The sequence below is a fragment of the Amyelois transitella genome, chromosome 4 (genome assembly GCF_032362555.1).
Source record: "Amyelois transitella isolate CPQ chromosome 4, ilAmyTran1.1, whole genome shotgun sequence".
Lineage (NCBI taxonomy): Eukaryota > Metazoa > Arthropoda > Insecta > Lepidoptera > Pyralidae > Amyelois > Amyelois transitella.
The window spans coordinates 8,807,209-8,823,087 of record NC_083507.1 but is presented as its reverse complement, the minus strand read 5'-3'; the positions used below and the strand labels follow the sequence as shown (position 1 = coordinate 8,823,087).

Genomic DNA, 15,879 nt, shown 5'->3' with positions numbered 1-15,879 from the left:
CGGTTCACGAACCTCAAACTGGGGTCAACCTAAAAATTGGGAATGTTGAGAAACAACACAGAGCCTCAACTTGATGTCACAATAGCTGCCGTAACATTCTATTCTAAATCCGAATGAACATGGTTATGAAAAATTAAGCTTTGTTCACACAGCATTCAGTCCTCGGGGAGTACAGTGAGTTACTTCCTTATAAAGCTATCACTTCGCCACATGACGTCACGGACATCAATCAGGAGCACTTGTCGCATAGTGGCAAATTAGAACAAGAAGATTAATTAGCACTACAAACTACAATTAATGATTCAAGTTATATAATTACTAGTTCGTGCGCAAGACTTTAATCCCGCGGGAATTTACAGCAAAGAGTCAGCTTATATGTTAGCTTGTGTCGTTCTCTGTACCAAATATCATCAAAATCAGTGCAGGAGGTTATGTGTGAAAACATTACAAACATACGTACAAAAACACAAGCTTTATATAATAATTTTAGATAAACAATAATATCTCCCACTATAACCAAGGTATAATACTAAATTTAATCAAACAATCAAATTAAATGCCACGCTGGTCTGATAACGAAGATAAATAATGTGCGTGTCAGTTAAAATTTCCTTCTCTACTCTTCAGTACTCTTCTCTTACAGAACGAAATACGAATGGTAATGGGTAAAACATAGAATTCTTCTTATGGGCAATGGCAGCAACTTGTTTCTGTCTGTACGCATGTAGATAAGTATCAAACAAAGTGCAGCAGTAGTTTGTCGTTCTTGTGGACTATTTAGTCCGTCAATGTTCATTACACATACTTAGCCGATTTATGGTGTCGTAAGCCACATGTTCCGCATGCCTTGTTTGAAATAGTCTTAATAGATGTGAACTCACTAGTACACTGATGGAAAAATGTCTTTACAGTTAGTTATCTAACACTTATACTTAGTACTTAGATAGATATACCAACTAAATTCTACCAGCATTACCGAAAATAGAACCGGAACGAAAATAATTTTTAACTACTGATACGAACATTATATGAACTTAAGATTACTTGCTTTTTAACATAAAATTAGCAGGAATTTTAGTTTATCGCGGACAGAGTCGCGGGCATAATACATAAATATTCGTTTGGCAGGGTCTCGCGTCCACCCAACGGGCGGATATCACGCGTTACGAGACATCTCGTTATTAAATATTAAACAAATGATCTATGGATCCGATGCCTTTCCCGTGAGAACTTTGTAATGCACTCGATAAAGTGGAAAATTGGCTGTTTCTATGTACATGTAGATTAAAAATTTGTCAGTAACTTAGTAACTAATTTTGTTTTATTCTTTCCGATTAACGGTTTTTACGATTGATATCGTTAAAAAATATGAAATAATATCAATTTTATAATGTGAAAACTATGTTTTACATCTTAACGTCCTGGGAAAAATTCTTAGAAGCCTACTGTAATAAGTTTCTAATACAAACAGCTATAAATCAACAACTGCTAGAGCTAAAAACATGATAAATCAATAAATGAACCTAATATTTTTATACAAACTATTTTATGGAGACCTAAGGAAGCACAAAACAAAGACGTATTTAATTCGTAAAATACCTATTATATATTATTTACATATATTATACATCGCGTATACTATTACCACAATAAGAAAAGCTATATATATATATAAACACACTATGCTAGCCTAAGCATTGTGTGGCCTCCTGCTTTTCTTTCCCCGCGAATAGAAGTCAATTTAGAAAGAGGTCGAGATATGTGATTACCGCCTAGTATTTAAGAACAGCAAACGATTTGTGTTCTTTATTTTTACGTCATTGCGCATGCGTGTATGTTTGCGCCAACTTGTTTTAAAGATTAAACCAATCATAATTAACCAGCATGGGATATATCCTGATTTCTCTATTGCCGATAGAAATTTCGGGATTTTAGGCTTTGTAAAGATGTCCTCACATATCTATCAGTGACAGGTTGAAGCATATTATAGCAGCGCATGCACTTCTGTAACATGATCTACAACCGTCATTATTGCTATCCCCGCCGGTGCACATTTCACCACGCACTGAATTATAAAGGCTTATACTTATATAATAATAATAAATAATATAATAATAAGACCACATTAGAAACCTACATGCCAAATATCAAGTTTCTAGACCTATCAGTTTTTTAGACTTTGTTAATATGTTGGTTAATTTCTTTATGTATGTTAACATATAAATTATCACTTCTTTTTATTATATACACAATTTCCCATACACTTTTGGCACGGTGGTAGTGATTACCTACATGCACTTTTCAACTGGTCCTCCACTTGACCTGATGCACCCTGCCCAAATATTTCTAGCACAAACAGTGGCCTTTCAGTCTTTTTGAGACTGTTGGCTATGTCTACCCAGCAAAGGATATAGACGTGACTACATGTATGTATGTTAAAACAACTTAAGCAGAATAAAAAAACACAGACGTAGGTAAGTATACATAGCTGTTGAACTGTTGTTGAAACTTCCTACTATAAAGTAGGAAGTTGTTTTTCAACAGCTCAGCGAAGACGACGAACTTAATTACAGACAGACCTGTACAGACAGGCCTCTGTCTGTATAATTAGCTGGTAGTTTTGGCAGTACCGCCAACTGCATTTCTCACTAGCTTGCACAGCCTACTATTAAATAAAATAGATCATAGCCTAAATTAACATTTGAATACCTGATGTAAGCTGATAGCTGTTATGAAAGTTGAGACGACAAATTAAGTTTGCGAAAATAATTTATACTTCCACATACCTCCGTGAATTAACAGACGTTTTGAGAAAATGTCAGAACAACAAGTACCTACCCTAAGCCGACGAGACGACAAGAGTTATAAATAATTGTTGTACTCATATTATGCAAATAAAAATTTTAATTTGAATCTGGATAAAGAAAAGCAGTATATTCCCCCGGAATAGATTCGTGATTGTATACAGGAAAGTCGAATAGGTTTCGCTTCGTAAGAGCATCTCTCCTAGACCAAATAAAGAACCTACACGCTATTTCAAGTCTCAAGACTAGAGATCGGATAATCGGATGCATATTTACCTAAACTAATATTTTGACTAAGAAAGTATGGAGGCGGCTTCTTGCTTTCGGGATTCGAATTATTTTGAATCCCGGAAATTTTATTAAACAAGAAATTGAAACTTATCGTATATTAGGTATGATAAACACCTTTATAAACATAAGTGATGGATGATCGTATTTATTAAAAAATTACCTACCTACCGGGATTCCAGAATTAGGTATACCGCGTGATTTATTAGTCAGTAGGAATACAGTTCGAATACATAATTAGAACATTAAGTGTATCAATGCCGAATCCCGGAATTTTTGAGGTACAGAAGTACGTTCCATACTAACCCAACACCCCAACTTTAGGTAAATATGCATCCGAATATCCGATCTCTACTATGTTACATCGAGAGAGTGAGAGGCTAATAAATTTGGGATTCCTCTTTTAGGCGATTGGCTGGCAATCTGTCACTATTTGAATCTCAATTCCATCAGCTGAAGGTAACCCTCCCATTATATGCGAGACTCTTGGCTCTGCCTACCCCATCAGGGATAAAGACGTGATTATATGGATTATCGTTTTCTTTCAACAAATAACAAACAAACTTGCACAAGACAGTGGAATTATAGTTAAGTCGAAATAAACCTAACTTAATTACGTCGAGGGTTCGACCTTCCTAATTAACTTTGACTTCCGATAATCAGTTTATTTACTTGTAACTAGGCCCTTTATTGTACACTCGCTTTTGCGCGGGGCTTTGCTTAAGAGGGAATTTTAACAAAAAGACCCATGTTACTTCTTTATGCCAAATCACCAAAATAAGTCTAGTAGTTTTTTTTTCTTTCTTAATTCTCTTTTCTAACAACTTGTCGCTCTTTCTATCTTTCCCTCTGTCTCAATGTTCTCTATCTTATTCTTATTTTATTCGCATTTATAATATTAGTTAAGTACGTCTGGGATAATCGCGTACCACTCTTCCCGCTTTGCCATTTTTACTAAATACTATACACCTATTAACCTATGTATTACGACGGCCTCTGTGGCGCAGCGGGAGTACGCCTGTCTGTGACACCGGAGGTCCCGGGTACGAATCCCGGCCAGAGCATGATGAGAAAAGAACTTTTTCTGATTGGCCTGGGTCTTGGATGTTTATTTATATAAGTATTTATTATAAAATATCGTTGAGTTTAGTATCTCGTAACACAAGTCTCGAACTTACTTCGAGGCTAACTCAATCTGTGTAATTTGTACCCGTATAATTATTTATTAGAGTTCAGAATCATAACGTGTAGGTGGCGCCGGCGGTGGAACAGGCGTACGCTGGTGACTTTCGTAGATTTCCTCCCAAAAGCGCATTCGCTGCAGCAACAGAGAACCGCGGAGCTCCGGATTACGTCCCAGGAACATGTGCGGTGCCCAATCTTCTCCCATTGCCGGCCAAATTGGCAGAGGAGACCCATCGGAGACAGGTTCACTGAAAAAGAAGATGTGATGATCTTAATAAATTAAGTATGAGAAAGTAACGAAGATGAAGAGTGTAAGTAATTAAGGATGCGAAAATAAAATGTGTTTAATGGTTGTAGAGTTCATATAAGATAGACTTATCGTAACAGTTCTGAAAAATAGGTGCTGTAACTGACGCATAACAAATTGACTGAGGTCGTCATAGACAATATTTATATACGCTACAAAGTAAATTTAGAGTGCAAGACACAGGCATGAAACTAAGTCAAATATCTTCTTACCCTGTTGAAATAAAGTTGAACCATAATTGCCTTATGAGACTCTTCATTTCTTTAAATTCTGATGATAGATCATCTTCTTCAGGTGAATTTAAAAATTTTCCGTCAAAAAGAGCAAACGTTTGTGCACAATGAGTGGCCCCATCCACGGCTGTATAATTCTTATAAAACATCGGCGTTCCCCCGACGTCAGCAAAAGCATACTCGTAAAGATATATGTTATTGTTACCAGCTAATAGTTGCAGTTTCATTGATCTTGCAGTCGGATAAACGAATGTTACGTCAGAAAAGAAATCTATAAATCTATATATTGCGTCCTCACCAACAGGCTTGGTTCCGAAATAAAATTCTTTGACACTTTGTGCAACTTTATCTTTTTGATCTGCATTATGAAAGTGTAAATCGTAAGGCATGAAGTCCGAAAAATTGTTATTCATCATATCTTTAAAACTTTCAAACACAGGCATATACAAAATACCTTCCATGTTAGCAAATCCAATTAAAATTGGAAGCTTTTTAAATTTACCGCTTTTCATTATATTAAATGGTGAATCTGGTACTATTATTTCATAACCTGTGTTTCGATCTAAACAAGGAGTAAAGCCAAAATTTTGGTCCGTTCTATTCATAAACGATTTAGAATGTAGTAATTTAAATGAAGCAGTAGTGTAAAACTCTTCTAAAGCATAGACATCATCTACATTATGAAAATTTAATTCTTTGGCAAATGTTTTAGCAGTATCCATGGGATCAATCATAACAGTAGTTCCTGAAAGACTGCTGCCACTCTCAGGAATAACTTTATGGAATAAACCGTCAAATGCTGGCAACAGCTGCAACAAATCAACAGACATGGACCCCGCGCTTGCTCCGTTAATGGTGACATTGTTGGGGTCTCCACCAAAGCGAGCTATATTCTTCTGAACCCACTTGAGTAGTGCTAGCTGATCTCGCAGCCCTGCATTTCCAGGTGCATTTTTCGTTCCTAAACAAAGAAAACCGTGAATTCCAAGACGATAATTGAACGTAACTACGATCATATCGTGACTTTTCACTCGGTATCTTGGGAGCAACATGTTGCCGAAGCCTATTTGAAATCCGCCTCCGTGCACCACAACAAGAACTGGAAGATTAGTTTTGCCTGTGTTGGGAACAAAAACGGAAGCAACTAGACAATCCTCTTCTTCAATTATCTCCCCCATGTCTATTGCAACTGGCACTTGTGGGCAAACAATCCCTCGATTTACGGCGTCCAAAGGTTCTTGCCATGTAGGCGGTGGAAGAGGAGCCTGCAAGTAAATATAAAAAAAATGCTATTTACGTAAGAAAAATTGCAAAAATATCATTCTCGTGCAAGTTTTCTCACGATGTGTTTCTCTCATATTTAGAGCAATGGTCACCAATTTTACATGATCGCAGTGGCATCAAAACAAGTACTTGTAGATTATGCGTATATATTTAACCACTCCCATCACTGCAATGACACCGTCGTAGTGATAAAATAATTGTATCTAAACAACAAGACTATTTTTACATTAAATTAATTATATAATCATGTTCTCTACTAACAAAGTATTTTAATCTAAACTAACATAATATAAAAAAAATTCTCGCGGCTCACTCCTACGAGAATTTGTAGGAATAAAAATAATGACGAACATTTCTATCCTCTTTATAATATTGGTGCAAATTAGTGTTTATTAATACTGTAACAGTAGTCAACAACTATACATTTTTTTTGGTGTAATAATTTATACTCACTTTAAATTTCTCATGTCCTGTCGGTGCCGTTGCATATGGGATGTCGTAGAAGGCGATCACACCAGTGAGAGGGTCCCTGTGACCACGCACGGGACCCTGCGCAGTGTAAACTAATTTGGTGGTCACGTTACTCTCATGATCACTCGCGCACGTTGCACACAGCAACACCACACAAAACAACACACTAGGAAAATCCATAATAGAATACTTAAATAAATCAGAAATAAATCAGTCCATATTAAGCACTTATCTACTTATCTGATATAAATATCTACTACAAACTCAAACATTAAATCCAATCAGAGAGATACCTCCTCATAATCTTGCTCAATATTACCGTTTTGTTATTGAGTTGTTTCAGGACCGGCTATTACGTAACTTGACAACGACCCTGACAGTGAATCAGCTATATACTTTGACCGAGTGATTCCAACGGCTTGTCAACATTTCGTAATGTTATACATATAAAGTTAGGTTTGTTTGTTACATTGTAAAGAAACCGTTGAATCAGTTGTGACGTGTTTCGGGGATATGTAACTCGGCAAAGTCAAGGTATGTAACAAATACGTTTTCATACACTTAGCTATTACTGTGCAAAAGGAAAATATTTTTCCTAACATAATAAGAAAAGCCTCGTTAGAGAATCGAGGAAAAAACCATTCATTTATATGTATATTGACGCGGTCTGGTAGAACATACAACAATAAAATAAGTAAATGATGAATATTCGACATGTACTACCTACCTATGTAGGTACAATGTGCTCATAGCTCATGCTGACATACATATATAATAATAAAGTTTAGCTTCTATGAGGAAAAATTACAACAAAAAAATATTGGCCAGTCCGGTCAGCGCCATGCACGCTACATATCGAGTATTCACGTAGTTCTAATAATATGTGGTATTTGTTGGTTGGTTAGACTCAAGCACTATTGGGTCAGTTTTATTATTATAAATGGAATATTGCGGACTTCGCTTGATAACGTAATCATTGGGTCCAACTCTTTGATTATATCTTTTGAAAATCGTTGCGACATTTAACACCTTTCAAGTTCAATGAGAAGTTGAATATATTTCTATAGTTAAAAGACTTGCACGGAGATCTCTTCACCTTGGAAATCATCTAAATAAATAAATATTTGGTTATTTGGTTATTAGAATTAAGGATTAATTGCTAACGTGATTCAAAATTATTCGGAGACAAATGTCTAATAACACGCGTAAGTTTAACATTATAACAACAGTTGTTAGGATTTAAAAAATAAGTGTATAAAATTGCATAAGTTGTATTAAACATATTGATCCTAATATATCAGTGATTGACGAAGGAGTAAGTAGATACGATAATTTTAATCATCCGTTATAAATACAACATGATACTAACAAGTTTATCATTCCACAGCGCGAGCAACGATGTGGAAATTCTGCTGTATTTTACTTGTGGTGCATTTTGTATGCGGTTTTAAAGAAAAAGATGTGAAGGAAGTGCGCACTCCACAGGGGCCTGTGCGAGGTTACAGAGACCCTGATAGAAATATATTCATCTTCAGAAGTATACCTTATGCCACAGCTCCTACAGGACGAAATCGTTTCAGAGTGAGTAATTAGGTATAACAAACAAGATCTCTCCCCTACTGTGGCGACATCTCATCAGGCGCGTATGCAAAATCGCGTCGCGCCAGCTATATTTCCACGAATTTTAGTATAAACTACAATCTCCGACTGAACATCATCTGAGCCGAGTTCCCGGTCGAGCCCGATTCAACGTTCCCGTTTAGGTAGTGTTATAATTACTATAAAATGCAACAAATATAGATCTACCGTAAAAATATTGGGTGGTTACCGCTTCCAACTTTCAGTGGACCACATAGAAATGAGTGATACATCTATTGTATGTAAGTATGTCGTATATTTTTCTAAGTGGTCCACTGTGCTTAACGGGTTGACCTACGGAAACCTAAATGACAATTGATGTAACCAGACCAGACACACACTTGGCTAGGCTTTTTCTGTATGCTTTTTTTATGACTTGAATTTACCGTAATCGGCTGAAAATAACAATGATTGGGCAAGTCATGTTGTGGCAACAATAAAATAATCATAAATTGAAATCATTTATCATATTATCTGATAGTGACCATGACGGTTCCGGGTACACCTACCTATTATCTACCACCATTATTAATTATTATGTTTCTCCTCTTGGATTTCACGGGTCTATACACCCCTGATTTTTGAGAGGCAAGCCTCTCGTGGGGATATAAATCCAACACGTAGAGGCCCTTTGGAGAAGTTGATGTTATGTTGTTCTCCTGCCAAAACCCGTTCCCGGCCATATCAATAGACGATATGTCCATGAACAGGTCTCGGCAGGAGGTGGAGCTATTACAAAATAAGGGAAAGGATGATGGATTATGGAGTTGATGTTTGGATGGATTAAAACTAAGCTATTGCTGGAGAAGTTCGGACACCTGCCATAATCATGAATACGTGACTATTATGTGGCAGGTGGTGACTCGCCACTCACTAAATGGGCCCCTCAAATCAGTCACCATGATTAGCAACAAAGGGGCAACATCGGCGTGGGTGGCTAAGGATGTCGAGAGGTGAGACTGCGGGGCGTGAAATCGTGGTGATCCAGTCAGGCACCCCCGGCGTTATGACATTTTACACTTCCATCCTTCGAGCGTCTATACGCTCCCGACTCCACTCTGACCGGCCGGTTAAGGCAAGCCAGAGGTAGGGGTCCTGTCCCTCATCGGTTTCCACTCCGACCTTGGCGAAGGAAGATCGGAGGCGTGGAACAGGGGCCTCCCCTGGGAGCACTCAGGTCCGTGGGGTCGCTACTCCCCAACAGCTCGCCACAAGCTGCCCTGCGGAGACTGATTGCACTGGGAAGGTGACCCAGGGGGTGATGGGGTCGTCACGTCCCGACGCCTAATTATTATTATTAATAAGAATTATTATAAAAGTTATTTTCACTTGTAAATACTATTACCTATATTATAGGTAGGTAAACTTACCTGCGAAAAACAATTAAATTATGTTTTTTTAAATAAAATGAATTATATGCATGCATACATATAATCATCAATCATACGTAAAATATCTTTGTACCTTACGGGTTAGACAGAGTCAACCGTCTCGAAAAGACTGAAAGGCCAAGTTCAGTTGTAGGCTACAATAAGTCTACAGACTAGACCTATAAGACTTAATATGAAAATGACATTCAAATAGTGATAGGTTGCAAGCCCAATTATTAATTTATTAACGATTTCCATTAAAGACTTTTACAATCTGAACGGAAGAAAAACACCTGCATTTTTTTCCCAAGAATGACAATTATTTGATTATTTTGAGGTAATATTTGAAAAACTGAACTAACTGAGCGAACTTATTATGACATTTGCATTCTTATCAGTTTTTGATACTATACACTTTATAAACTTATCGATTTATTTTTATTCCTCAGGCTCCTCTACCTCCTCCAGTATGGCTAGAGACATTTGACGCAGTCGACAAGGACATAATATGCCCACAAAACTTGGATAAAACCAAAAATATTATGCTGAATGGTCGGGAAAAGATTGATGAAAATTGCTTAGTAGCCAGTGTGTATGTACCAGATACAACAGAAAAGAAGCTTCCTGTTGTAGTCTATGTTCATGGGGGTGGCTTCCAGATCGGCTATGGCGATGCACTCACTCCAAAACAATTTGTAGAAGAGAAAAACGTCATAGCAGTTACATTCAATTATCGTCTAGGAGTACATGGCTTTCTATGTCTCGGAACTAAGTTAGCCCCTGGAAACGCTGGCATGAAAGACCAGGTTGCGCTGTTACGCTGGGTCCAGAAGAATATAGCTAGTTTTGGGGGCAACCCTGATGACGTCACTCTGACTGGATACAGCGCAGGATCTGCCGCAGTTGACTTATTATTGCTCTCACCTTCTGCCAAAGGTTTATTCCATAGAGCAATACCTGAGAGTGGAACGAATATCGCTTCATGGGCTAATACAGTCGACCCCTTAGAAAAGGCGCAAACTTTTGCTAAGGAACTAAACTTTGATAGTGTGGATGATGTATATACTTTGGAAAGCTACTATGTTAGTCATCCATTAGAATCATTAACATCACATATGAAAATGGACGAAAAAGATTCTACTTTCGGGTTTTCGCCATGTATCGAGAGAAGTGATACGGGTGAAGAACCCTTTCTGATTGATTCGCCACTGAATATACTCAAGAGTGGAAAGTTTACGAAAGTTCCTTTGTTATATGGATTTGCTAATATGGAAGGATTACTGCGGGTCATGCTTTTCGAAACTTGGAAAGATGACATGAATAAAAAAATTTCGGATTTTTTACCAGCTGACTTGACATTTGACAACGAAGAACAAAGAGAAGAAGTAGCTACAGATATAAAAAAATATTACTTTGGGGATAAACCAGTCGACGAGAGCACAATGCTGGGCTATATCGATTACTTTACTGATGTTATGTTTGCTTACCCTGCTTTACGATCCTTGAAATTACAAAAGGAGGCTGGCAATAATCAAATATATCTATATGAATATTCATTCGTAGACGAAGGGGGATATCCAAGTGGATATAAAAATCTTAAGGTGAATGGAGCCAATCACTGCGGTCAAACGATTACTATTTTAGATTGGCCGACATTCCTAGGTCCCACAAAATTTTCAGAAGAATTCAAAAACATTAAGAGAACATTATCTGATATGTGGTATAACTTCATAACAACCAAGTAAGTAGAAACTCTTGAAACTGTTTTACCAAATTGCGCAGTTGATTCATGAACTGTTATTGAGATTAATATGTTTCGTTTCAGTAAACCCGTCCCGGAAGGATCCTCCTACCCGGCGTGGCCGCCGATGGGTAATGACTGGTCTCCACACATGTCCCTTGGGAACACCGTGGAGCTGAGAGGTTCTCTGCTGCTGGAGCGCACGCGCTTCTGGGATCGCATCTACGAGCGACACTACCGTAATCCTGTGCCGCCGCCAGGGCTAACTGAACGCAATGAATTGTAAAAACAGCTTTGACAGTAGTAAAATAAATGAGAAATTTGTATTGGATTAAATATACTTTTATAGCATAAACTAGGTAAAAAGAATAGTTGTTACTAATAAACAACGCGAGTTATTCATCTTTTAATCATTATCTTACAGTTTGCAAATACATACGTATGTTAACTATTGTAAATTCAAGAAATGTAAGCTGGTAAAGTCCAAGGACTTTTATATTACTACCTTTTAACTGTGACATACACAGACCCATCAGCGCTATCCTCCTAGCATTTGTTGGTGCGCCCTACCTGAAGATCCCAGGGTCCGCCTCTAATCGCAATCCTTGTGTGAATTATTCAGAGTCTACTTGCATCGTAGCTCGTGTGAGCTAAACCCACGCCCTCTTAAAATTTGTGCAACTAGTCCTAGTAATCTGCGACGTTTTACCTTATTGTCACACAGTTATCGAGAGTGTTCACGATATAATTTGGGAATGCTCCATTTATGGGGAAGCGCTTAGGAATCTTCTAGATAATGTTGAACCCATCGGGGTGGGTCCGGTATACTACTCCGACCTCATGGGACCTCCTATCTATTTTCATATCTCTTAATAAACAATACGCAAGCAACTTCTTTCGACTTTTAATCGTGTAATGGCGTGAAAAGCACTCTCGTCTCTCAACTCGGGATATTTTCTATAGATATAAGTAATTTAATCATGAAAGTCTGGAAGTCTCACAAGTTTATTCAATGATAAAATATTAAATGGCCGTGCGCAAATTGCCCAATGATCGATGAAATTACTTTTCAACTCTTAAACGGTTTCAGTCTGATCTGAACTCAAGGGAAAGTCAAGCTAAGTACAATTGACTACAACTTTTTTATACTAGGTACGTAGCTCCTAAGATCCGGAGATTACGAAATCCTATATATATTTTATTTTTTTGGGTTCCGTAACAAACTGCACCTAATTGCATAGACTGTCAAAAAAAACTACAAACCAGTATGGAAAATGTAGACTATGTTTCCTCGCATTCAAATTGTTTCTGCTTAGTGTCGTTAAAAATTGAGAAAGAAATATAAATAGATTATATAGGTATAACGTGCCTAATATAACTGTTCACCAATAGCGAATAACGTTATAATATCAAAAGTGTAAAATCCAACTAAAATAAAAAAAAACTGGCGACCAATTTCGAATATATTTCACGGAGGAAATCGAAAAGCGTTTCGCGTTGCGTGTTTCATTTTTATGCTGCAAGTATTGGTGGCAGGGGAACAAAAACTGGCTATTGGAAACCGAAATTGCAATATCGGCCAGATGCTGTTGTCGGGGATTGTTGGCCATTTCCCATCGCCCACTATGGCCATTTTCCGCTGAATATGCTAAGCTATTGTTGGAAGCGACGCCGAAAAACCGATGCGAAAAAATGAATGGATAACTAGTTTGAGAGACTTTTCATTGCAACGCTTTTTTAATATTCCTGTTATGGTTCTATGATATCTTTCTCACGAATTGAACTAATAGGATTTTTGAAATACAAATGTTCAATCAAAATGTTTAGATTTTGACCACTGACACTACCTAAGTATAAGTAATTTTATAATTAGTAAATAACTAGCTGGCGAGTAGGTATCAATTACTCTCATCTACGAACTCGTTTCTATGGTAGTAGGTAAATACCTAGATTGAAATCCTTTTATCTAATATACGAACCAATGAACTCACTGAGAACATAGAAGACCAAGTTCGGAGAAAAGGTAGGCCACCGGCCCATAATAACAGCGGCTGGTTGACACAGAAAACATACAAAGACCAGAAAGAGGTAGAGTTATGTAAATTCTGTGTAATGTTACAATGTGTGTGTGTGTGTGTGTGCCCCACTTGTGCAGCAACTCGTAAAGGTGTCGCTCGTTGCCGGTTCAGATCACACTTTGTCACATTAACCCGCTGGTCCCTTAAGTAGGACAGGTGCAAATTTTACTAAGCGCCATGGTAAGACACAGACAGTAAAAACAAACAGTAACAAGAAAATAGAATAGTTATATTTTTTTTTATCGGTGATTAATTCCCACTGGATTTAAAATATGCGCTACGCTATGCGTATCTGTTTATTACGCTATGACCTTGCTTACGAACTACTCCGAAGCTAGGAAGCAGCTACGAATGAATCGTGGAAGAAGGACTAATTCAGAATTTAACAATTCGTACTTACTTATCGTTTTTACTAATAACGTGTTATATTATTATGGTTTTATGTTTCGCCTTGTACATTCAGACATTATAAAATAAAGACACGGAGTGTACGACTTCTAAAATTAATTCGACGTGTTTTGACGACTAAAATACAAAATGTTGGTCGCCACAACACGAATTAAAGAAGAAAAATTACAATAGCCAATAAAAGCATGACATATCAGGAATAAATCCTTACATAAAAAATAAAAATGTATTATAACTGACAGAGTAATTCTCAAATATTAAAGTACAAAAAAAAACTTAACTCGTATCTAGTACCTCCTTTTTTGAAATCGGTTGAAGACAAACAGTAAATTGTCACATTCATATGAAACGGCATTTGACAAGTGTGCGCAATCCATAAGACCGCGGCTGCAGCTGACCGCCGCCGGCGCTTTTCCAATTTACCGCGTGTCGCGAGCACTGTCCCCGGGCACGCGTGACAGGGACGGCCCTACTTGACGCCGAGCCGGGCAGCTGGCTGAGATGACGCCCCAAGTTACAGAGTGCACCTTGTGACATGGAAATAGCTGCGTCCCGATACTTCCCTTCCGTGAGAATTACCATAATAAAAACAAAAGTTATTGCTACTATTGTAGGTACAAAATTTCATCAAAATCCGTTCAGTAAATTTGGGTGAAAGAGTAACAAATACACATCCACACATAAACTCATGGTCTAGAGTTCTAGACCACACATAAACTCATGGTCTAGACCATGAGTGTAATGTGGATGTATGTTTGTGATCAATAACATTCACCCATTTTCAATACAAAATAGGGGGGCGCCATAATGGACATGGCTGTATCCTAAATATTGTGTAGAGCCAGTACTGTAGCCACAACTGATGGAGAAATACCGTGAAATGAAACAGGAATAAGAATGGTTTTGTCTGCGCCAGCTGTAGTGCAGCTCAGTGATTGCGAAATGGATACCATAGGTATCACGGGCATGTTGTTGTTTTAAATTACATTTTTGTAATGATCTACTAGCTTTCGCCTGCGGCTCCGCCCGCGTGAAATGTACCCTATATGACCTTTGCCATACTTCACACTATAGACCATGAGGGTTGGCCAATTTTTTAAATTTTATTGTTGATTGAGCTACAAATGGAAGGAATATAAAAAATAATAATAAAGGAAGGAATTCTTGAACATAATTGGGCGGAACAAACCAGTAGGATAATACCTACGTGCGTAAAACGAAAACATCTTTAAAAACAAATAATAGGTATTCACATTCCAGGTAGAATCCAAGAATATTAAAGGGATCTATATTAATGTTCTAATTAAATGGAAGCTTTCAAATAATTTAATTTCTTTTGTTTTCGCCCAGTCCTTTTTCTAGCAGACAATGAGCGCCCGGGAATTATGTTTTACGTTTATCGAGATAACTCTTTATTTTCCCTCGGTCTTATAAGACTACCTACAAAAATATTCCGAATTAAGTAAAATTTGATTTGACGACTTCCCGATTCAGTTTTAGTACATCCTTGATAGAGTATCTACATTAATTAAATATAAATAATGGAATAAATTACTCTTGGAGTAAACATTTTTTAACATATTTTCAACCAGTAGGTATGTACCTAATAGTTGGAATGGTGACCACGTCCACACCCTTTAGGTACGTTAGTAAACCCGTTTGATACACAGAGTCGCAGACTATCGTGCTTAACTGTAACCTGCACATTAGGGCAACTGCATTCATAACTATATCAAAGCTGCGCTAGGTACGGGTCAGTCACAGTGGACCGGACTGAAATCGTAGCAATAATTTTCGCGAGATGTGAGTACATACAGACAGAGTGAAATTTAAAAAATCACATATTATATTTACGGCTTCGCTATTGGTTATATTTTTAATGTTCTCCAATATCGATTTTTTTTTGTAATATCTTTTAATTACAGGCGTCGGCCAGTTACAATTTTAATACATAGATGTAGGTATGGATTACATAGACAAGAGTTCGATTAGATGTACAATAAATTGTTCTTGTCTGCTCTGTCTATGTAAAAAATGTAAAGTCAAAATACGTATACAAACAAAACAACATA

General features: G+C 37.4%; 2 protein-coding genes across 2 annotated transcripts; one reads left to right on the top strand and one right to left on the bottom strand.

The window, feature by feature from the left end:
- Positions 1–1,616: 1,616 nt before the first annotated feature.
- LOC106136939 (esterase E4-like) lies at positions 1,617–6,903 on the bottom strand. Its single transcript, XM_013337626.2, has 3 exons — positions 6,555–6,903; positions 4,797–6,082; positions 1,617–4,525 (listed from the first exon to the last, which is right to left on the bottom strand). The coding sequence occupies exons 1-3, from the start codon at positions 6,750–6,752 to the stop codon at positions 4,318–4,320; spliced, it is 1,692 nt and encodes a 563-aa protein (XP_013193080.2). The 5' UTR covers positions 6,753–6,903; the 3' UTR covers positions 1,617–4,317.
- A 62-nt stretch (positions 6,904–6,965) lies between these two features.
- On the top strand, positions 6,966–11,731 carry LOC106136938 (carboxylic ester hydrolase). The gene is made up of 4 exons (XM_013337625.2): positions 6,966–7,106; positions 7,960–8,153; positions 10,030–11,321; positions 11,406–11,731. The coding sequence occupies exons 2-4, from the start codon at positions 7,971–7,973 to the stop codon at positions 11,605–11,607; spliced, it is 1,677 nt and encodes a 558-aa protein (XP_013193079.2). The 5' UTR covers positions 6,966–7,106; positions 7,960–7,970; the 3' UTR covers positions 11,608–11,731.
- Positions 11,732–15,879: the final 4,148 nt, after the last annotated feature.